This window comes from Erithacus rubecula (genome assembly GCF_903797595.1).
Source record: "Erithacus rubecula genome assembly, chromosome: 5".
Lineage (NCBI taxonomy): Eukaryota > Metazoa > Chordata > Aves > Passeriformes > Muscicapidae > Erithacus > Erithacus rubecula.
This window is the reverse complement of record NC_136687.1, coordinates 10386276-10411316: the sequence shown is the minus strand read 5'-3', so window position 1 is coordinate 10411316 and position 25041 is coordinate 10386276. Positions and strand designations below refer to the sequence as shown.

The 25041-nt window shown below is 38.3% G+C and overlaps 1 protein-coding gene across 4 annotated transcripts in view; it reads right to left on the bottom strand.

Annotated features, from left to right (window-relative positions):
* Positions 1-25041, bottom strand: part of PPP2R2C (protein phosphatase 2 regulatory subunit Bgamma) — a 191432-nt gene that overhangs the window by 129538 nt on the left and 36853 nt on the right. Inside the window, exons 1-2 of one of the 4 annotated variants that reach the window (XM_079306402.1) lie at positions 3338-3469; positions 2614-3179 (exon numbers count right to left, since the gene is read on the bottom strand). The exons of 2 other annotated variants lie outside the window; for them this stretch is intronic. In XM_079306402.1, coding sequence (XP_079162528.1) covers positions 2614-2683 — 70 coding nt within the window. In that variant the 5' untranslated portion in view covers positions 2684-3179; positions 3338-3469. Of the gene's footprint in view, positions 1-2613; positions 3180-3337; positions 3470-25041 lie in introns of those variants that run through there. One more of the 4 variants, XM_079306404.1, reaches the window with a different exon arrangement.

The window sequence follows — 25041 nt, the reverse complement described above, 5'->3', positions numbered from 1 at the left end:
TGACTGTCTGGACTTTTTTAAATCACTGAAGAAGTAAAACAGGAAGAGAAGTAAAGCAATGCTATAATTAACCCACATCTGCATGATTATTGCTGGCTTTACTTTGCTCAGTGAATAGTTAGAAGAAGAAAGTACATAATAAGGGTTAGAAACACCACCTTTTGTAAATTAATTTAGTCTGCTGCATGGAATAGCAAGGACACAGAGGACACCACTTCCCAAGATTTTAATACTCTGAAAACGAGATAAAATTTTGGTTATTCATGGACAACAATGAATTGTAACTTCTCTAATACACTAGACACAAAGCATTTCTTCATTGCAAATGGTGGGTTATGAAAGCCAAAGAAAAACTTGGATTGGACCCCAAAGAAGTGTAACAAGGTAACACATTGTTGCTTTCCTATTGTTGCTACATACTGCACTAAACATGTCACAGGACCAAATACAAACCTGTGAAAGGACTACAGGCCTTTACAGATTAGGGGTTCTAAAGTTCTTTCATGGAACAAAATCTTTAAACAAAAAAAAAAAAAAAAAACCAAAATCACACAGAAGAACAAAGCACATTTTAAGCATCAGTTTAACTAATGTATTCATTATGCATTTTAAACAAAGTGCATCAATGAGAAATTAAAATTTGTGATGCTTCTCTTTGAGCTGAAGGTCTCCTTGAAAAAATTTCACAGATAAATCTATTCCCTCATGATTTCCAAGACCTTTTAAAAGGTGTGGCAATGTCAGATATAACAGATGGGAAGAATTCTATTACACCTGACAAACTCTGCATTCCCAACAACAATTACACTACTCTGAGATAAAAAACTAACACTTTGCTACTGAAGATTTCAAGAACTGATGCAAACCTATTTAATGAGGCTTATGATCACAAGGAAAATATAATACAGATCAGCACTGATATTCAAATTGTATTTTGACCCATTTCAGACAAGCCCCTCCATGTGCAACGACAGAAAGAACATCCAATCCTTATGATCCAAGTATCAAGTGAAGATAAAATGTGAGAAAAAATCTAACACTTGCCCCAGCAGTGTCACAAAAATACTAAAAATCTCCTTCTAATTTTCAAGACACTCATGACATATAAAAGAGGAGATTACAGATTTGCCAAATCCATAAGGATTCTTTTCCTTAGATTACAAAACAGAGAGATTTGAAAATTCAATTTTTAACATAGCTGCACATCTGAAATTCACCATGTATCAAGTACACTGCAGTAATTATCCTGTGCATTTTCCAGAATCCAAGGCATGAATTTACAAATATAAACAAAGTTTCTGAAAACAGGTGACCACATCTCAAAACATAAATCATCATCCTGAAAAAAAAAGCATTAACCAAAACTTCAAAACAAATTTGAAAATGCACCCAAACATGAACCAAAGTGCAAAGAATGTCCTAGAGGCAAGATTAGCAAGCAATTACACCAGTCACTGATAACACTTATAGTACACAGTATTTTTAATCTTTCTTCTGAAAAATCTGCCTTGTGGTCCCATTATGACAAAATCATCCTACTGTTTTCTCCAATCTAAAACAATTCAAATCATCAATAGTCAAGAGAGCATCAGCTGATCACGTTTCAGGACACAGCATGGGAGTATTAAGTGACTGAGCATTGATCAAATGACGACAGAATCTGGAGACTGTGTCTCAAGGAGTACTGGTGACCCTGATGTTAAGTACATTCATATTATATAAGCCTACATTGAGTTACTGTTTCTGCTGGTGCAAAGTGCTGTTAAAACTGTACATACAAATATATTTGCAAAGTCAAACACCTATGAACACATTTCTCCTGTTCAATCAATCTTAAAATGGCCTACTCTTAAACCAACTTTCTGGCAAGGAAATACAGACCAATCCCTTTCACACTCTCAAGGTAAATTCTCTCAGCATTTAATGTATGTCACCTGCAGGAAAATTCCTTTTTATGTAATAACCTGCAAGTCACTCAATGATTTAAAATGAAGGTGCCTTTTCTCATGTACCTTGCACAGACACAGGGGATGGAAAGAAGACAGAAGCATTTCAAAAGATGATGCTTACATATCTCTTCTAAATGCCTTCTAAATGTATACAGTTCTCTAGGGAACAATCAACTGAGCAATGTCTGTAATGCTCAGGATATAATTACCAAAATGAGATGCATAACCTTTATTACACCAACAAAAACAGCTAACTTTACAGATTATTTCTCTTGCTTTGGTGCTCTCAAACCTTTCTTCTTCCTCTTTTTTTTTTTCTTTTTTTTTTTTTTTAAGTAATCAAGTGCTTTCAATCTTCTACACTGCAGCTACTGTGCATTCAATGCCAGGTGCTGCACACCTCACCAGAAAAACTCAGCACAATGCAAGACCTTCTCCAGCCCGTGTAGTTTCATATACTGCTGTAGCATGACAGAATGTCTTTGGGATTCAGCACATTCAGACAGATTCTGTTGCTACATCCCACAGAAAATCGCCTTGAAATTCCCCATGTTTAAAAAAGGAAAAAAAAAAAATGCAACAGCCTACATCTCCAAACATGACAGAGCATTCCTGGCATAGAATATGCAACGCAAGGAGAGGAAAATGACAGTATTTATGTTACCTTCAGTCACATAGTTGTGGTCTCGCAGAAAGCTGTGGTTAATTTTCCGTGTGTCCGTGTCCTCGCCCATTTACAGCAGGATTACTCAGCATGCCTATCCGCAGTGGACTGATAGCATCAGCAGAGGTCGTCACAAGAGCACCATCCATGCTGCCACTGCCTAGCAGAGGCGGGGAACACACCGGGCCACTGAGCACAGCATAATGAGAGCTATTGAGGCAGCACAGATTGGGGGGGGAGCGAATAACGAGCGCGGAAAAAAAAATAAAATAAAAAAAAAAAAAAGGGAAAAAAAAAAGGGGAAAAAGAAGTAGCGGGAGAAAGCCGGAGGGAGAAAAGGCTCCGGGAAATTACGGATGCAGAAAGCCAGTAGGGAGCTCGCGTGAAGGGAATAGAGGCACTTCTCGCAGAGTTAAAGAATAGCCCAGTTGTGTCGCCAGGTACTCGGAGCACAAGCACAGGCAGCGGCTGGTGCTGGGGCGGAGCGGGGCTCGGCGGGGCCGGGCTGCAGCGGTGCGGGCTCAGCAGAACCGGGCTGCAGCGGTGCGGGGCTCAGCAGAACCGGGCTGCAGCGGTGCGGGCTCAGCAGAACCGGGCTGCAGCGGTGCGGGCTCAGCAGAACCGGGCTGCAGCGGTGCCGGCGGTGCGGGGCTCAGCAGAACCGGGCTGCAGCGGTGCCGGCGGTGCGGGGCTCAGCGGTGCGGGGTTCAGCGATCCCTCCCGCAGCCGAGCCGAGCCGAGCCGCGCCGGCCCCGCCGCTGTCACACGCCCGTGCCGCATCAGCGCTGGCCCCTCCCCGCCCGCCGCCCGCGGCCCAACCGCACCGCATCTGCATGGAGCAAAGTGAAAAATGACACTGCAGGTAATCATTTCAGCGCCTCTGCCGGGGAGGGGGGCAGCGAGAAACGCTGAGCGAGGGCGTCAGGGAGAAGAAACTTCAAGCTGATTAAACGCGTTTGCATCCACACGTAGCGCACACGAAGGTGCGGCCACGATTTTGTGCTAGTCCTGCTGTCATCTGCAGCAAAAGCAACAGTCGTTCAATGTCAGCCTCTGTAAATAATACCGAAATTGTCAAACATCTGCCTGTGCAAAACGATTCGTCAGAGGCAAGGCAACCCTTCAGAGGACATAAGATAAAATAACTGTTATTTATCTTTTTTGCCCCCAATTTTCTAGAAAAATGTAAAACTACAGAATATTTAGAAACAACCTCTCTGGCTTCCCTGTGCAGGAAAGAAAAGCTGGACAAAGGGAATGCTTGCAGGTCACTGCTTTTCTTAAACCTGGTACTCTTTCAGTTCATTATCCCATCATCTAGGAAAAGCAGTGTTGAAATATGTATACTCAGAAATATGAAAATAAGTAGAAGAGGAAAATTACTCGCATTATAAAATAAAGGTTGCTCTTTAGCCCAAATGCTTAATGGTTTATAATAGAGCTAAATTCTTTCAACTAAACAGACAAGCAGTTTCCTTTAGCTTTTAGTATCTATTCAAGGAACCACAAACTGTTTGCTGCAGAAAGTATGTATTCAGAAAAGGTAAGCACCACCAAAGTTTAAATATTTGAACAGAAAACAAATGGCTGTGTACCAAAACCACCACTACAGCATGATAAGGGAGTGCACAACCACAAAACCAAATGAGCAGAGAGAATCTTGTGCTTTAGGCCCTGGAATTGAACATGGAAAGTACAATTCAGTTGTTAGCATTACTGCAGTATTTTGTGTAATACTGGATCAATTTTTTATCATTTTTTTGTATTTGTTTTTCTTTCGTTGTAATGAACCAGGAGATACAACTCTTGAAAGGAAATTCAAGTACCCTGCTATTTCTATAACCTGGCATGTGACTTTGAAAAAAGTAGAGGACTATGTAAGGACCTGCTCAGGGATAAACACCTAATTTCTGGATTAAGCAAGGCTGGGAGGGAAAGAAGAATAGCAACAGAATGACCTTCTAATTTTCTTCTTTAATAAAGCAAAATAAAACCAAACCATTTCCAGCCTGTGAAGTAGATATTGCAAAAACCTTCACATTTGAGCAGATGGGAAAATAAGAGAAGTTATTCTGTACTTGCATCTGTACAGAACATGTTTTAATGTATGTGGGTTTTGGGGGTGACAGTACTAGAAACATTATTTCTGCATTGACAGCATCAGTCACTACGGTGGCGGCATCCACAGCTCTCCAGTACCTGCCTTATCCTCTTCAGAAAAGAGGAAGGAAGCCTTGCAAATGCTGATATTTAGTTTGGACCAAGTAGTTCTAAACTGTGATAGAGCTGGTTTATTTTGCCCTTCCCTGACAGATTGTGTTCTCACCTTGGATTTGTTTTTCCAAAGACAAAAGGGTCTATGAGCATAATGCACTGCAAGCGAAATCCCAACTCTGCCAAAGTCCTTGGCAAAGAGTACAACAAGCAGCCAGTTAACTCTCAACTATTTAACACAATACTTACATCAGTCTGGGTCAAGAAGATACCTTCCTTCAGCATCAGGGCAGACTGCCTGGCCTTACAAAAGTCTGTCCAGATCCCTTTGGAAAGCCTCCCTGCCCTCCAGCAAATCAAAAACTCCAGTGGTGACCAGCTGCTAGCTAGCTATAACTCCATTTACCACCACTCCTCCTCAGCCATCCAGCCAGTTTTTACCCAGCAAAGAACATACCCATCCAAGTAAACAGCTGTCAGTTTCTCCAGGAGAATGTTGTGGCAAACTCTGTCAAAGACTTTACTGAAGTTCATGTAGGCAACATCCACAGCCTTTCCCTCATCCACTAAGAGGATCACTTCACCACAGAATGAGATGAACTAGCTCATGCAGGATCTGCCTTTCACGAACCTGTGCAGGCTGGGCATGCCCCTGATTGTCTTGTACGTGGTGCTGATGTTGCTCAGGATGAGCTGCTCCATGACCTTCCTTGGCACTGAGGTCAGGCTGACAGGCTGTAGTTCCCTGGATCCTCCTTCCAACCCATCTGATAGATGGTCTTCAGATTTGCTGACCTCCAGTACAGAGGGATCCCCCCTCCCAGTCACCCAGGGCTGCTGGTAAATGATGGAAGGTGCCTCAGTGAGCACTTCCACCAGCACCCTCAGTCCCCTCAGCTGGATCCCATCCAGCCCCATAGATTTTTGTGTGTCTAAGTGGTGTAGCAGGTCACTGATCATTTCCCCTTGGATTATGAGGGCTTCACTCTGCTCCTCATCCTTGTTTTCCAGCTTAAGGGACTGGTACTCAAGAACAGCTGGCCTTACTATCAAAGACTGAGGCAAAGAAGGAATTAGGTACTTAATCTGTTTCCTCACTCTTTGTCACTATTGCTTCCCCTTGCATGCAATATGGAATAGAGGCTCTCCTTAGCCTTCCTTTTGTTCCTGATGTATTACAGAGTGTGGATTCCCCTGTGAAGGTAACACTATTCCTCCTATTACTGTAATGACTCCTAAAACAGAAAGAAATGTCACCCCAAAGGGCATTTGATCCCAAAAATCAAGCAGCACAGTTGAGTAAAAATGCACAGGAACAAGTTGTATCTGCAAATACACAGAAAATGAACATGTGTTCTCTCTTTTCTGAGACAAAGAATTATATAGAAAATTTATTATTGTAAAAAGTAGATAATAAATTATGCAAATGCAAATCATGAGTACAATCTCAAAAAAGTCACACTGATAGTTTGTAAAAAACCCATTGGAACCATTTTCTTTGTAAATACCTCTGCATTTCTATGGCCAAGGTGTCTGAAAATTCTACAGTGGTTAAGAGAATTCTATGCCTCTTGTTGTTCCTGCTCTTCCATGTGAACTCAGCAATGACTGTCCTTTATTTTTCCTCTATCAGTTCAAACTTTGCAATTTCTATGGTCCTTCATTTAGAGCCTAGATTGGTCATTTGTTAGGTGTAATTTAAGCAGTTAGAGGTGCTTCCATTTTTCCTAGCAGCCAAGTGGACATTTTTAGGTGAAGTCAAAATTGTAATTTCCATCCAGAGATTTTTCCCACATATCATTACAGAGGTTCATGGACAACTTTCTTGGGCAACACATCTGATCAAATCACTTACCTTTGTCTTCTTATTTTTAAGTTAAAAAAAAAATCTCATAAGGAGGAACAGAATGAGGAGGAAGCCTTTAACAAAAACCCTAGACAATATTCCCAGTGTGCATGCAAATGCTTTCCCTAAGATTATGAGCCAAATCCTTACTGTGTGGTAAATATTAGCACTCCACTGACTTAAGTAGGTCAGTTCACATGAGAAAGATTAGCAAAACTCTGCTCTAAATTTGTAGCACAATGCAAATTTGTGAATCAACATTTGCAGATAACTAGCTGTGCCATTTTAAAATGCTACTTATTATCAATCCCACCTATAACCTGCATAATTTGATCTGGTCAAATACCCAAGAAGGTGGTGAGGAAGGAAGCTTTAATCAAAAGTATATCAGTTATTTGGATTTTCATAGTAGTTCACAATCCTCCTCATAAAACAACTCTGTGATTGAGCTGAATACAGTACAGAGAAATAAAAGAGTGTTCTATCTGAAAGAATTTATAAGTAAACTATAAAATAGAAGAGCTACATACAGATGAGCAGCAACATTTAGGTAAACAGTGAGTCAGTAATGAGGATGGAGTCCTGGTTTAGAGTTTTCTTCAAAAGAAGGTCATTAAGAGACTGTGGAGAGAAGCAATAAACTGGATTCAAGAGGTTGAAAAATTACTGCATGACAAGAATAAAAGAAGCTTAGACATAAAAGGAGGGCAACTGGCCAGCAGGTCAAGGAGGAAAGTAAAAGCCAAGAGCAGGCATGAGACAGATGCCAATACAGACTATGGGTGTCAGTAAAAGAAGAGTTAAAAGGAGCAAAACAAACAAAAAATGGACCTATGCCAGGAGAAAAGCCTCATAGGACAGGGAAAGAATATATTTAGAGAGAGGAATAAACCTACATTTCCCTTTGTCAGAGTTTTGGGCAGGAGAATCAGAGAAGAAAGGGGAAAGTAGAAGTGAAAAACAAAACAGAAAAACAATCAACCAATCAACAAAAACAAAAACAACAACCAAAAAAAAAAAAAAAAAAAAAAACCAAACCAAAAACAAACAAAAAAATCAAACTAAAAGAACAACCAACCAACCAACCAAACAAAAAAAAGCCAGAAAAGGAAGCCAGAGGCAGTCAGTACCCGAGGACAGAATCAAATACTGTTTATGATACAAATGGAACAGAAAATGTAGGGATTGGTAACAGTGCAGTCTAACAGTAAGACATGAAGACAAAGATAATGAGAACAAATCTCTGGCTGAATGACTGCTGGCCATGTTTGCTCATCACATTTCCAGCAGGAAGCTCTGCAGCAAAGAGAGGGAGGAATTAGATATTAGGAAGGTGTTTGTCTTGAAGGTTACTGTGGTAATCCTGCTTATAAACACCTGTTGAATATATGGCCATCCTGTTTTGCCCCTGCAGGACATTTATGTTCTTCTCTTAAACACACTTTCCTGAAGAGCCTCTAATTAGCTTTGTCAGACACCAAGAGAACAACCTTTAATATATAAAACTCTCAATATCTGAAATAGAACATCATCAGGTACTCCAGGTTTCCATTTCACCCCTGAATTCATCACTCCATCTGAATTTGAATAATTAAGCTTGAACTGCAATTGAAAGAAATAGTAGTGGGATACTTCAATATTTTCTTCATTTAATTAAACTTTTCATATACAGATCATTCTGTACTTAATTTAGTAAAATACAGTGGCATTAAATGAAATGAAACTGAGTTTTCAATTGGCACAGAACTTTAATTATTTGTAAAGAACAAGAGATTTAAAGACTGTGATGGTAAAAAAAATCTTAGAAGTTGCACAAATTTCACCAAAAGCAGACTATCTTAAAATATTACCTTAATTTAATGCTTGTGACATCAGAGGAGGGTTTTAAGAGCTTTAACAGCATTTGCTTCTAACCTTACCCTAGTATCAACAAACTGTGCAAAACAGTGCAAAATTTCTTCAAATTAAATAAGGTAATACATACAATTAGTCAGCTGCAGAAAAAATAAAAAATAAATATTTAGCCAACCATTGACAATCATAGCTCATTGCATCTGAATTTGCTTACCAACAAAAAGCATTTATAAGCCAGATATTGTGTCCCTTTACATATGTACAGAGATGTAAAATGCTCTGCTACTGACTCGTCCAGGTAGGCCATTGGCAAATTAGTTTTGCTGTTCATTTATTTGTTCAAAATGTCCACAAAAATAAGATTATATAGTACAGTCATACTTCTGTTCCAAATACTTTCATTTACAAGGACAAAGCAACAAGGACTGTGATAAAAAGCTATTGCCCTTGTCTTCCTCCAGCTTGGCAGAGAAGATCAGCCAGGCATAAGACAACAAATTCACTCCCTTGAGTTTGTGAAATTTTCCTTTGCAAGTCCTTCTGAAGTCCTTTTCATGCTTATTTAATAGCCAACACAATATACATTATATATACTACCATGCAGTTCCTTTTTTTGATTATTTCTGAAAGCTAAACAAAAGCAAATGGATACTGCCAAAAGCTAACATAAAAAGCAATAGAAGAAAATTTACATCAATCATAGCTCTCAAGTAAAAATAAATTTTGTCTTATTTAACACCTCATAAGTAATCATTTAGAATATTTACATTTACAGCATTTAATTCATATTTTGCTACAGTCTTCAGCTACATTTAATATTTAAAATTATTATGCAGCCCAACAATTTTGAAAAAAAAATAATGGCTGCTATCACGATTGGGAAAATATGTCATTATTCAAAAAGGGAAAATTTCTTCAACACACTACCTCTTTTGCTGTGTTAAATCTAAAAATAACACCCACCCAGAAGATGTAATTTATTTCTAGCCAACATACTCCAGACACAGAGAAAAACTAATGCCTCCCAGCAGCTGGTGATTCTGGAAAGCAAGCAATTAAAAGTTATCACTGAGTAATTTAAATTACAGAAGCCAATTTCTGTCAATGTCTTTCACCCCCTCTGTTGGGGTGAACGTTGCATAAGGATCCTGGGCTGAGCCAGTGCCACTTTAAGGTTTACAGGAAGCCAGAGCATGGGATGAACTGAATACAGACCACACTCACAGTTTTTCACAGAGGAGCCAGCAAGTTTGCTCTTATTTTTGTGTGATGTGCTAATGAGAGTGGTGAAACTAATCAATATGAAGAGCTCGGGCCCGATTTAATGATTTTTACTAACTGAGAGAATGCAGCCAGGATATTTGGACATAAAGGTTCTTGCAAGAAGGCTCCCTGAAGCAAAGCAGAAGCTCTGAGCTATGACACCCCTGTGCCCCCAGGATGCCCCTCTGTTCCTCTCTGGGGCACTGCATCATTCTGGCTGCACTGGAGGTTTCCCCATCCTACCACAGCAGCTGCACACCACAACTCTCTGTGCTCCATAATGATATGGTAATCCAGTCTGGCAACCTACACTGGGCACTGATTTCAACTGTTCACTGTGAAGAAAGGAAGAATTTGGAATCATAAACATTCCTGATCAACTGGCCTGAATCAGTCCAGAGCGAGCCTGCAGCCAAAGAGCTGGAGCTGCGCTTGAAACAGCAACTGCATCTTTGCCTGGTCCTTTTGGGGTTTAAAATCACATCTAAAATAAGTCCTGCAACCTATCAGCTAGTGAGCCCAGGGAAGCAGATAACAAGAGCATAAAAAAAAATCCATTTTGTTCAAGAGTGAGTTCTGCACATTCTAGGGGCAAGTTTTAATTTGGTAAATTTCAGGATACTGTAACAGATTTCAGTGGGATCTAGGTTCAGCAAGAGATGGAAAGTAAGGCTGCAAAATCACAGGGGAAGGAAAAGCAGAAAGAACAGACAAGATGCCAAAAGGAGATGCTGGAAGTTTTCCCAGAACTTACTAATTTGGAGGTTAAGCCTATTCAACGACTGCAGTGGGAATGGGAAGAGTGGTCTAAGGGAAAGAGCACAGGATGGAGAATAAAAGACCAAGCACTAATGCCATCTGTGAGGCTTTAGCCACATCATTTATCTTCCTTATCCTTTTTTACTCTTCCACTGCCTTGCCTATTTAAGCCAAAAATTAGAAGAGCATAAACACTGTTTTCTCTAGTGCAGTCATCACAAGGAGGATGATGCAGAACCTTTGGGAAATGCTGATACTTATGAGGCACTGTTTCTAGCTAAAGAAGCTCATCTGTTTCTAAAACAAGCTTCTGTGTCCTCTAAAACATGAAGCAGATTATTTACTCCACTGCAAACAACACCACAGTAAAAGAAAAAAACATAGGAGAAGGGTTCAAGATGAGTTTCACATAGAAAACCTCTGAGTGACAGGACCTGTCACTCTGCCAAGTAAGCCAGGGACCCTGGTGGACAAAAGAGAACAGAGCCTGAGGAAGAAAGTAGGCTTGGGGACAAGTGCTGAAACAAATGCTTGCAAATTAGCCTTTAACTTTCTACAGAGGTTACTCTGTTCCCAAGTTTCTCAAATTGAAATGCTAATACAAATATAAATATATTACAAACAAAAAATAGTATGTTGGGTTTGGTACTAAAGCATTATCTGCTGGAGAAAGCCTACTACTAATTTTGTTAATTTAGTTCAGTTTTAACTCAACTAAACAGTTATTAGTTAAGCAGATATTAATTAACTCAAATACAGCATCACTTGCACATTGCCTTATACCTAATGTATGGGATACATACATGGAGTGTATACTTTGTTACTGCTGTTTGGTGTGTATGGGGCATTTTCTCTCTAAAGGTACACCCTAGGACAGCATCCTCTCTCCAAATTACCATGCAACTTCAGTAAAGCTCACTACCATGCTCTCTTGCTGTGCAGGGGAGAAAAATTATTTAAATGTACATCTCTACATGCAAGCCTTTAAAATCATGCTGCTTATTGTTTATTAAAACTAAAAGTTTTTATGTTATGCCCTTTCTTGTTCACAAAAAGCAGAAAATCTAATCACACTACTAAAAAGTTATGAATTTGTAAAGCAGGGCTGGAAATCATGAAGGAAATGTTTCAGTGGCTGTTGCTGATGAACAGATCACATCAGAGCACACAGAGCCAGAGGCTGCTGATGGGGACTGTCACAGCAGTGGAGCCTCAGGACAGAGCTGTGTGCTGCCTGCCCAGCAAGGCACCCAGCACACTGTCAGAAATGCTCTCCAGACAAATCCTATCACTGCACAGCCAGCGAGGCTGCAATTACAAAACTAATTTCATACCCTAAGACAAGATGACCCACATCTCAAATAACTTCTGTAGATGTCAAGTTCTGGAGTGGCACATAAAGCCTGCTGAGACTGAAAAGCCTGGAAAGAGACTAAAGAAGAACCTATACATATATACATGGTGAAAAATAATTATAAAGCTATCACTTGAAGGCACTGGACAACCCAAATAAATGTTGCTTAAAACACAGATCAGAAAGGGGCCTGCTAAAGGGATACAGGCACTGTCAGAACTTCTTTACACTGTGTAGACATATTTGTGTGCATATTTATCCAAGAAAGGACTGGGAAGAGAGGGAGAAAAGCAAGTGAGAACAGTTTCAAACCCATGCTAAGGGTCATATTCATCCTTCCTGAATTGCAATGGACCAAAACTCACATTTCAGCAGTACCCTGGTGTGGCATCTGTGTGGCCTGGCTACTACAAACCACAGAGAAAAGAAAACACTTTCTAAGACAGCTTCCAAAACTCAGCATTCTGAAAAGATTAAGCCAATAAGATACAGAAATCTCAAGAGATCGAGCTTGAACAACTTCAACTGAAAAAAAAAATCCAGAGGAGAGATCAAAGCAAATATAAATAATAGAACTTTCTGTGCAAAATCAAGTGAGGAAACAGAAATTATTTTAAATACTACAGCCAATGATAACATATCAGAAGCTGATTGAGAATTTGTAACACCTTTGAAATATTTGTTATGCTGCCCATGGCAGTAGGGGTTGGGACTATGATCTGTAAGGCCCATTCCAGCCCCTTTTCTGTGATTCTATGATTTTCAGACTTTAAAAAATTAAAAATCAAATCAAACTAGAAGATTATTCACTCTCACATTAAAATGCAAATCACAGACACTTCCATTTTGCTAACTCAGACCACAAAATATTTCAGGTAATAAAAATTCAGAAACAATTCCTGCCCATGGCAAGTCTATTAAATAAAATCAACATACAGGATCATTTATTACTAGTTTTGAATTCTATACACAGTCATACAAGGATGTCAGTTTGAAGGGAACTTAGCCCAAATAACTTTGTTATTCACAGGACTGCAGAATAATGACATGGCATCTGACAGGACATTCAAATTGACTCCTTCCTTTCACCAGAGTAATTAATTTATTCAGAGAGGTATAATTCAAACAGCTTTTTCTCCAGCATTACCTTACACCACAAAGAGTAGTTGTATATTTCTGTGTTCTCCAATAACTAAAATGACATGCAAATCCAGCCATCTGAAGCACCTGCAGATCCCAGCCATCCTGGGCCACAGAGGCAAACAAAAAAACAAAACAAAAAGCTGCTTTAGAAAATGGTACAGCTCTAGTTTTTTTTCTTGTAGATAATAATTACTGCAATATTGCTAAAACAGCCTCAAGAGAGAGGAAAAAAAAAATCGTTGTGTCAATATAAACAATGATTCTGCTGTTAGCCTTTCCTCCAGATCATACAAATATTTAAACTACTGTAGCATCAGATGCACAATAACAAATGCTGCACCTGCTGTAAGGGCTGAGATTTCGGAAATAATACTTAGTTGGCAAAACAAAAGCGAAAAATAAATTCAAGCTATTTAAAATGGGGAAAAAAAAAAAAAGAAACAACCCACAGGAAAAAAACACACAAACACTCAATGGTGGAATGGTGGGAGAAAAAAAAAAGTAATTTATATGCAGAAATGTAGAAAGAAAGCTAGTACTGAATGACATACATATTAAACTCAGAATTCTGAGGAGTATGAAAACCCATACTACATTGCAGTGAACACCAAATGCACCTAAAGGTTCTGTTCCACTTCTGGCCACCCTCATACCAACAGCAGCAATCAAAATTCAGAAAAATGGAACAAATTGCAGAAGAGATCTGACATGGGAATTTGAGAATTCCAAAGCAAACAATGACTGAGAAGACTCCTGTAGGAATCAGCTGAAAGGAATGGTAGCACAAACACCAAATCAAATCATTTTTATTTTGGCTCAAGACACAGTAAGTGCAAATTAAATTATAGGAAAACTTACAAGGGAGAGTACAAGTGGAAAGCCATTAATTGATTTTCAAACCTAATGAAGGACTAAGCACCTACAAATTAAGTGCTGCAATGAAAACAGCAGCTATGCCTGGCCCCAAGGAGAATTTGGAAATGTGGGGTAAAGTGCTTTGCCTACTCAATGTGGAAACCTCCAACCCAGGGAAGTTCCCTAGAACCAGCACCCAGGAACACTTAACACAAATGTTCAAACATTCTTTCTAGAGCTTAGAGATCTCAGATAAGGTCACAAAATAGACATGCTTGCTGATATAAGATCTAGACCCTGAGTATGAATATAACCTAATAGGTGGTGACACTGAGTATTATTCCCTGAAAAAAATGGGAAACAGTCCTACCTTATTATATAATTGTGTGCTGTTAAGTCATATGGGAAATACAGTATCATTTTGCTAGTTCAAAAGAAAAAAAAATCTGTGTATGAAGATTTACCATATTTCCTGCTTAAGTTGCCCCAGGCATTGATAAAAAAATGTATTATTTGTAGAATCAGAAATTATCCCAAGTAAAATGAATACATCTATGTCTTTGTGATGAAGCTCACCCTGGCCAGGAAATCTGAAATTTTTGAGCCAAACCTGAGATAACTTTCAAGTTTTTGCATCGACAATTACTTTATGTAACAGAAAAACAGTCACCTGAACAGGATCTGGAACCATAACTGCATGCAACAGTGTGTACAAGAAAATTCAACTTGGCAAAGGGGAAAAGAGGCCAAAATGCCCCAGCAAATCCTGCTGCTGGAGGAGAAAGGTCTGCTAAGCAAAACCAAGACCAAGTGCCTCACTAACCACTTTAACAAAAAAGAAGGGGAGGTGTGGCCACTTAATAGTACAATTTTTGCTAAACTCTGCAAAATTATATTTAACCTTACTTACAGCTAGGGGGGATTAACACAGTTGCTGAGCAAGCATAAATGCTAGGCCTTAGCACATCTGTAGTCTGTAAGAGAATGAACTAATTTCAACTAATGAGCTGCTGAGCCAGCGCAAGGCAAAGACCAAGGCACGGGAAACGTAATGCAATAACGTATGCTTAAGACAATTATAAATCAAAGAGAATGATGTCTCTCAGCTTCACAGAGCCACTACCTGGGGAGGCATAAAGAAAAACTATCAGTGAGACACCACACCTAAGGGCACAGTGACCAGCGAGCTGAGGATGGAACAGAAGCAGTAAAAGGAGTGAGTAGTCTGGGAAAGCAGGGAAGTGAGCTGTTGTTTTGGCAGTTTGAGGAATAAAGGCAAATTCAGAAGTCACCGTGGCAGGCACAGCAGAAGAGGATAAACACTGCAGACCCCAGCAGCAGAAAACTGACCTTCTGTAGAGACATCAAGGTTTTTCTCTGAAAAACCTTGATACTCCAGGAGGGATGTCCTTCAATCCCCTCATGCCACCAGTGCAGGCTGTAGGAGAGGGGGTTCATATATCTTATGGGTTGGGAGGGTATAAACACCTTAAAGTAAAGGTGTCTACCATAATCACAAAATTACAGAATCACAGAATGGTTGAGGTTGGAAGGGAGCACTGGAGGTCACCCAGTCCAACCTCCCTACTCAAGCAGGGTCCCCAAGAGCACATTACTTGGGATTGCATCCAGGCAGCTTTTGAGTATCTCCAGAGGAGATGAAATTACATATGCTAATGACTATAGGCTTTTCTCATACCCATTGTCATTTATGTAATCTCTTCAGTTACAGAACTCCTCTGTCACCACCCCCACTGCCATTCTTACCTCATCATACCCTGTCTCACAGTCTGATTGCTGACACTGCTCGTGATCCTGACTTGTTCTGATTATCCCATAGCTAAGTGACACTGATTTTTAGTCGTCACTGCTTTGCTTTGCCCATAAACACTGTTGATCTGTATAAGCTTTTAAAAAAATCCTATCTCCATGTAAAATGAGTCTTCTTCCTTGCCAGATAACACTGCTGCACCTCCCCTCCATCAAAGCTAACCCACATTAACACAGTGTCAAAAACATAACAAAAAGGAAATACAGTTGCATTTTCTGTTAGGCTAAATGTATGCATGCAAGAAATACTCTAAGCCTGACTTGAGCTTTCAGGATAATTTCTTAGTGTCAGAAACTCAGTGGAGAAACAGGAACAACATGGAAAATTTAGCCATTTCCACCAAGTGGCACCCTATGAGCTTGACTGCATATATTCACGTATATTTAAGCATATAGCTAAGTATTAGCATCTAACCATAAATCTCATCCTCATATCACTTAAGCATTTTTACAAATTTTAGCATGCAGTTATGTTATCAAAAAAATGTTTCAAATACGATGTGGCAGAAACATCTGGCAATATACAATTTGCATAGCTCTATTTAAAGAAATTTAATCTAAAGATTTCCTCAGTAGCACTTTAGAAGTGTAATTCCTATAACTCCTTGGGACAGTAATTAAGAGTGGATTCTTAATTATTCAATTAATCTATATTAAACCAGGAAGATTTATCTTATATTTGTGCCAATGATGGGAGCTTTTCAAGTTCACCAGAAAACACATGAATAGATCAATAATTGTATACAGTATAACTTCTGAGGAAGCACAGTAAACTACTTATTCTGTGATATCACATTGTTTGCAGACAAAGCTGAAGAATAAACAAGCAGGTCAACGTATTTCAACTGCAGTTGAAATAATAACAAAGAAATAAAAAGAGAAAAAAAAATGCAATACTGCATTGCATTTAATCATCCAATTCTCCCTCTGACACTCCAACATCTCACACACATTTTGTGAATATGGTAAATTTGCCCCAACCTCCACTGTGCAGCATTCCCCAGCACTGACACTCACATGAGCAATCAGAAGATGAACACTCTCTTCCCTTCCCCAGCTTTGGGTGTTCCTGAACTAGAATATTCTTTCAGCTTCAAGATCATTTTGCTTGTTTCTTTCTTGGTATACCATCAAAACCCTTGAAAACTTTTACAGTCACATATACAGTCACAAATAATGACAAATACTTGTTGCCACTGTGATTCTTCAAAATTCTCTTCCTGCCACCACCAGGAAAGGTCCTGCCATTAACAAGAGCCTAACTCACCTCTACATTTTGTGGCCAAGAGCTGATGCTACTGCATTGCCTATATTCTGTTTGGAAAAAAAATCCAATTAGAATGGATTCGTGACAAGCCAGACTCTGACCTTTAGTTTTGACTTTGGCTGCCTTTTGTTTGTTTGTGAGGCCCTGTAATTGTTTACACACAATATAAATTGAATCTGTGGCATGTGAAATCCAAGCTCTGCAGCCTCTATAGGTAACCTAGGGTCAGAGGTTAAAAAACATTGACATTATGACAAATTGCTGTAATTTAAGGAATAATCTGAAATCCTGCAGGGACACAATTGAGCCTGTGAGCCTAGTTGTTAATGATAATAAAAGCTGACACAGTAAAAATGATAAAATTAAAGAGAACACCAGTAATATAAGTACCTCCAACATATGACATTGACAATCCAGTTAAGGGGGCCTGTAAAAATATCACTGGTGAGTAACTTATTACTCTATTTCCAGTTACAGAACTCTCCACTCATTTGTGGAAATGCTTTTGTTTTTTCTGCTTACAAGCTATGTGTTTTTCATAATTTTCAGAACATGCATCTTTCATAATATTTTCTGTAATGCAAGGTCATAATTCCACTTTCTGATTAGTTTGTGTCTATGTACCAGTAGATAAAAACTGTATTTTTAATATAATACACCCATGATACCTTTCTCTGTCTCTCTGACATATCATAAACCAGCTGGCAGCATAAAATATAAATTGGCTAGCTGTAAGAACAGATGAATCATTAATTACTTATTCTGTACCAAAATAAGAGAGACCAATTTTACAGTATCAAATGGCAAGTGTAGCTGCTAATTAAAATTGTATTTCAAAAAAATCCCCAAACTCAATGAGCATTATTTAAGATTGTGTTGAAAACGATCTTTCAAGGTCATCTAGTGCCCCCTATATATACTACTATTTTAAAATATTACCATTTCTCAGAATTTAGAAATATCAGTACTGAATTTTGCTCTGGCTTTGATTCTGTATTTTCATTCTCCAACAATTCTTATATGTAATTGATTAGTGAATTCCATTACAAGAATCTTAAGGTTTTTATTCTTTCATACTAAATTGTACCTCACACAGGCCTCACACTTCAGATTTCTGTTCTCTGCTTTGTGGGATAAGGCAATAGTGTCTCCTCACAAATGTGACTTACATGACATAAACTATATTTTCTAATGTAAAAAAAATCCCCCAAATCCCCCAAATCCCAAAACTAAGGCTAACCAGTGTCTGACATCACTTCTCTCTGATAATATGACCATCTGGGAGTCAAGAGTATTCCCTAAGAAATTGGCTTATGAAGAAGAAAAAAAAGGGAATACAGCAATGAACAAGGTAGACTGACAAGACCTGAGAAATCACTAGGACTTGTTTTAGAAGTGCACTGAGACCCATTCTTTGGACTGGATGCTGTGATAAAGTCTAAAACAGTAACACCACTGACACTTGGCTTGATTCCAAACCTCTTCCAGCTTAATCCCTTAAATAAACACTCAAACCTGAAGGCTGGAAGGTTAAAAAAATGCTGTGTCTTTATTAATAACTGAGACACTTTGTTATAATATCGAAAATGAATACAATTGATCTGCCTTTTAATGGCAAAGTGCATTTACAATTATTTCCAGGACTTTTATTTTTTTTACAGCACTAGAAGCTATGCATGAGGAGCCAAAGCTGCACATGCAGCCCGTGATCTTTATGCAATGGATTTTGAAGATAAAGACTCTTACACAGATTATCCAGTGCCTTTTGGCACACTTTATGTTGCCTGGCATGTAGGTATTCAAAATTTTATATTGTTACATATTGAAACATATTGAAACTGCTACATTTTTGCAAACTGTTTATCTTTTTCTCATATTATTTTATTTCTCATAAAATCTCACATTTTCTCTACTCCTCTCCATATCCAGCAGCTTCTCACCTGCCAAAGAGAGCACCAGGGACATGCCAATCAATTTTCTTCTTAGTAGGATTTTCTTTTGTTGAGGTGGGAGCCTTATCAAAGGGAACAGCTTTCAAGAGCCCATCTACAGAACAGAAAGGGGAAATACTGCCCAACCAAAAATAATATGCAAATTAGGTTTTCATTCAGGGAATACCATTTAACCACTTCACAAGTGATAAGGAAAAACAGCTTGAAACCCTTCATTGGAATCAAGTACATGGAAGCAACAGTTCAAAAGCCAAGGGTCCCTAGGATAAGTTTATTGATTTGGTCATTTCTTCACCCAAAGTGCTGTCACTGATCTTCGTGTTGCTTGGCAGGCTTCTGTCAAGTTCTGCAGATTCTTTATAAAGGTCTCCAGATCAAACAGTTTAAAAATCACAAGTAATGAAGTGATATTCAAAGAGGAGTATTTCCTGTCAAATAAGACTTTCAGAAAAACTTCTACATCTAAATGTTGTAAACATTCAAACTGTAATCAAGCACACAACTAATTAGTATGGGAACTGAGATTGTTTTAAACACTCTTGTGTATGGGAAATAGCCTTAATTATTTGGTTTTGTCAAAAAATAATTTTTAAAAAATTGGTTTTAATTTTTGGTAAGAATTTAATATTCTAAATACAAATGTATTTTCAAACTGTACTATAACAAAGCAACTGTAATTATACAAAGCTGATGAGTACTTTGTCCTACACCAGATTTTTTTATCCAAGCTTTTATCCTTTCTTGATCAAAATAAAGCAGCACAATAACAAGCAAATCAAGGCTCCACTTTATGGATCCCTTTACTAATTTCCCAAAGACCTTCACAGATTTCACGAAGGGCTCTCTCTTGAGGCAGGTTGAATTTATAGGAACTTTTGCATGCACTGTGCAAGATTGGGGCCCTTCTTGCTTTGTTCTTGTAAAAATGATCATCCACTTTGGCACACTTGGCACTAACCCCACATTTCTAAAATTCAAGTGTTTTTCTGAGCCCATGCCCAGCCCTAGAAGAGAACAAAAGATGGAATAAAACTACAAAAGTTGCAAAGCTTCTTATTTTGACAGTATCACTTTGAAAACACTTAAAAACCATGAAGTGCCAAATTTGCAATTTTACTACCTGTATAGACAACAAACAAAAACTGCATTAAGCCCTGAAGCACAAACTATGCACAATTTGCTACACATGCAAAATGACAATATCTAGTACATAAATGAAATAACCTTTTCCAAGATCTTTTTTGTTTGAGAAAAGACTGGATGTGGCACTTAGTGCCATAGTCTAGTCGACAAGGTGGATTTAGGTTCTAGGTTGGACTTCATGATCTCAAAGGTCTTTTCAAACCTAGTTAATTCTGTGATTCTTTGATTCTTTTAGGCACGAATCACAACTTATGATGGAAGACAGAAAATAAATTCTAATAGAATTGTACAGTGTTTCTACAGAGACTTACAGGGACAAGTCTTAAAAATAATATTGAAAATAGACAACACAAACATGTAACAAAAGGTCTCAAATGTATCTTTATATATTTGCCATGGAGACATTAAGCTATCTAAAGAAGCATCTGAGCTTTCCCATATGAACAGATGCTCTCAAATCGAGTCTTCCCAGCTTTCAGATACAATTCTATAGAGAAATATCTGTGTTGAAGAAAATAGATAGTAACAAAATTTATATAAATATATAAAAATATAAATATATGTGTATCATAACGACAACATTAAAAATAAAATCAATTTTAAAGCCTGTTAAAAGTTGCAGAAGGAACAGCTGAATGTATCTAGTAGTTTCCAAAGACAGTTAGAATGAATAATGAAAAACTCTTTCTTGGTAAGAGTACTTAGGTGTTCTAGTGTTCATTGCAAAGATGAAGATAAATTTAGATTTTATAACTAACTCAATACACATTTGAACAGGGATTTAGTGTTCCCCCTGGGAACTTCAAGAAGAAAAAAGAAGCCAGAGCAAACCATGACATGGTTGCACAGCTATAAAATGTTAACCCCTAAATAGAAGAACTAAAGTAATTTTCCCTTCTTTAAGCAAGCACCATAGTTTAAGAAAGTCATTGCCTCAAGGTTTCACACAAGGACTCACAGCCTTGGGAGCAGCCTCTGCAGTTAATAATCACAGTAACACACTTTGCATGAAGACATTTTAAAGGGCAAAAGATGCAGCATTTAATATTAAATAAGGATAAAACATAAATTAATATTGCATGGACAGGCAGAACACTGACCTTACTGATACTATTTTTATATAGCATCTTTAATTAACTTAATCTATTTAGAACACACTGTTTCATCTGTAAAGCATTTGTTTCAAATCAGCTACACTTCTGGAAGATGATGGAGAACTCATTAGAACAGCACCATCAATACTAAACACTATATGGAATGTTGTCTTGAAGTAGCATTTAAGCTAGGTATATAAAATTGCACATTATATAACTGGACATATTGCAGAAAAATCTGAGCATTTACTACCTGCACAGATTTGGGAGCTGGCTTTCATGTCACATCAACTAAATAACAGCTGCAGTAATACTACTTGGAAATGCTGTCATAGGGAGAAAGCAGAAAGAACAGATCCTCATTTAACTGTCATGACTAAAAATTCTTTTATGCAATTTTTAAATTGACAGTGCAGTTATAGGTGCATTTCTTACTTTCATATCATGTTGGTGAGGCCTTTGTTTCTCATTTTTAAAAAAAACTACTGAACTTCACATAAACTTTAGTTGGGGTTACAGGACATGACCTATTTTGAAGATGTACCTTGCTTTCTACAGATAATGTGTATTATCTAACACAATACAAATAGGTCAGTGCTTCTGTTCTAGTTCTTTCTGTTATAGCTAAAATCAGTACAGACTAAAATTAATACACACAGATAAAGAAAATAGAAGTTATTACCATAGCAATACTCAAGAGATACAATTAGGTCACAAAAAACTGGGGGAAAAAGAGTAGAAGCATCACTTCAGAATCAATAGGCACTAGGAAAGGATGAGTTTAGCAAAAAAAAATTGTGCATTAAGCAAATAACCATAAAGAAAAGAAAAGGTGTTCAGCAAAGGTTCAAAAACACAAAACCAGTAATTCACATCACCATAGTGATGTGAATACCAAAGCATAAGGTGGTATGCCAGCAAGCCTTGGAATTCTAAGCAGAAAATCATTTCAGCAGAAAATCAGTAACTTATGTTCAGAACATTTCAGTAATAGCAAGGTAAGGGGCTGATGATGTAGTTTATACTCAAATCTGCAAGTGTAACTCAAATTTCCTTCTAAAGTTACAATATGCTCAGCATAAAGCACAAAGTGTTTTTCATCATATTTATGATACAGCACAAGACAAAGAACAAAGTTTAGCCACAGTTCTCAGTTTTCTTGTAGTCACAACTGATGGTCTGAAAAAAAAATTAAAAATCAACAATTGCAGTTGGAAGCCAGAATTACTGGTGCTACAATCATGTAGAAAACTAGCACAGGGATGGTGAAAGCCATGGGATGTCTTTCTGTCCATTATGGAAATTCCTGTCTCCTTGTGCTGGCCCATTTCCCCTCCTACCTCCTTTCTCACTTACTCAGCTACCCTCTGTTTTAAATAGCCAATATATCAAACATAAAATTAACATTATACAACCTCTTTACCTTACAGTTTTATGTAAAAAAATGTACAAAAAGAAGAAAATACCTATACCACCACTTGAATACAACCAATATGAGCCAATTATTTAATATGTACTGTATTGGTTACATTCTCATTCCACAGTCATCTTTTGTTTGTGTCTTTCAGAAGATCAGCCCTAAGGGACAAGGGTACAATATTTGTATGCTTAACAGCAATATTTGTGCACCACCATTCTCTTACATAATGCTGCTTGGTATGACAAAGTCTCCAGCTCTGTAAAGGACAATGTCAACAAGATGCAGATTCAGAAACTACTTTCAATTTACAGCAGTTTCTTTTTTAAACAGATGTTGTTCCATTTGCAAAAATGAGACTGGATATATTTGAGCATGAATAAGAGTGAATATTCAATACTTGAAAAAGCAAATATGATTGGGAACTGCAAACAAGAGCATCAAATCAGCAGTACGTGCACAAGGATCCCAATATCTCAGTATCCTGACAGGAACAGCAGACTCAGAAGGAATATAAAGAACAGGGACAGCATAGGAAAGCTTTTCCTGGGGTCTATACATTTGTAGGTCAGGGACTACCTCAGAATACAGCTTTTGGATTTCTGTCAGTATTTCCCAGATGTTTCTTTCATGAATGTATCCAACTGTTCTTGAGCATATGAAAACTATGGATATCCCTGTGACAAGAATGTTCCACAAAGTGTTGTCTGTCAGGGCATTTTTAATAGTGTATAGGGGTACCTCTACATGAGCAGTTATTGCCCAACTTACATATATTTTAATTAGAAAGTAGAAAATCCAGGGTTGTATTTTTTTTTGCAGTGAAATGCTTCCCAATTAGGGTATCTCAGAGTTTAATGTAGTGCTTTTTAGATGCAAGATCAATTAAGGTTTTTAAGCTTAAATATTAACATGTTGCAAGTTTTGGTAAGAAATAACTAACAAGAACAGCTTGCCTCATACAAAAACATTATATGACCAGTAGCATCCTTCCATGGTGTCTGTGGATCAGAAATGGAGACAGTCTAGTGCCCTACTCCAATTAAAGCTGACTGGTCCCCATCCACACTGCTGTGAGTGAGCACCTTTCAGATCAGCTCATTCCCTATCCACATTGCACTGCATCTGGCTTGTAACTCTTCTGGGTTATATATGGTGCCTCAAGATGCAGTGACTGCTGCTCTGCTGGGTTTGGTTTGGGTTTTTTCAGTTCAAAGTATTTAAAATTATGAGAAAGCTGCGTTGCACCAGAATCATAGCATGATGCCAAAGCACATGCACAGAAGTAGGTCAGGTTAGGGCAAACAAAGATGCAAATACTGCTGGGGCAGAGCTCAAGCACAGCCAAGGCTGGCACAGTTCACATCTATACTGCCCAGAGCACATCCTGAATACACTACACCTCTTGTGCCTGGGTTTTCTCTTGAAGGGAGTACTTCAAAAGGAAGTGTAAGAGCTAAATTATCACATCAAGTGAGCAAAGCATGGGGTCAAGCCAAGCTGGCACCATGGAGACACTGTGGCTTTGTCTACATTGCTAAGCTAGAGACAGAGCATGGGGCTGGGTGCTGGCATGCAATTTATGTCCTATTAAGCTGCTACAACAGCTCCCTGAATGGCTTTTGTCTGTGCCAGCTAGTGTTCCCCTACAGTGTCTGGGAATGGATTGGGGACAGCACAGGCCAAGGACCATAGCAGTGGGTAGTTCAGATGTATCATGCAACTTTTCTTTAAAGAGGAAAAAAGTTTAGCCATTAAGATGCAAATTTTTATGTTTCTTGGCTTTAGAGTCAAAGCAGAAATCCTGGTGCCTTTTATTTACTGGTACTGTCTCTTCACCACCACTCCATCTGCATTCTTAGCTCAGCAGGACCTAGGAGCTCAAGGCAAGATCATGCCCCTTCCAACACCTTCCTTCCTTTCCATACACACACACTGGTAATAGCTTAGTTAAAAATAAAGAAATACAAGACCTTTATTGTCTACACTAGGTTAATGAGTTAATTATAAGAGGAAAACCCCTCATTATGCTTCAGTAGAGAGCACTGTAAAATTCTGCTTTCTCTGGCTCTGAACTTGCAGCCCTAAGACACCTCTCAAACTCAGAACACATTTTATTGTACAAAAAATAGGTAACAAGTAAAAAACAAGAAGCTAATACTTTTCCATATCCATAGATGGCCAGAAAACAAAGTTTTCAGTAGTTGCAAGGATCTTGTGAGTACAGGTCCATTAAGGAAAATGGTGTACCTAATAGAAAGCAGCTTTGGTTCCCCAGTGACAACAAAACTGCAGTAAAGAATGGATTCAACACTACTTGCAGTTAATCAAAAATATCCTGTTTTAAACAAGACTGAATCAGTTATCAGTAAATCAGTGAATAAGTAATCTCTAGATATTAAAGGAACTTTCCTTTCCAGGCAAATCCATATTGAAT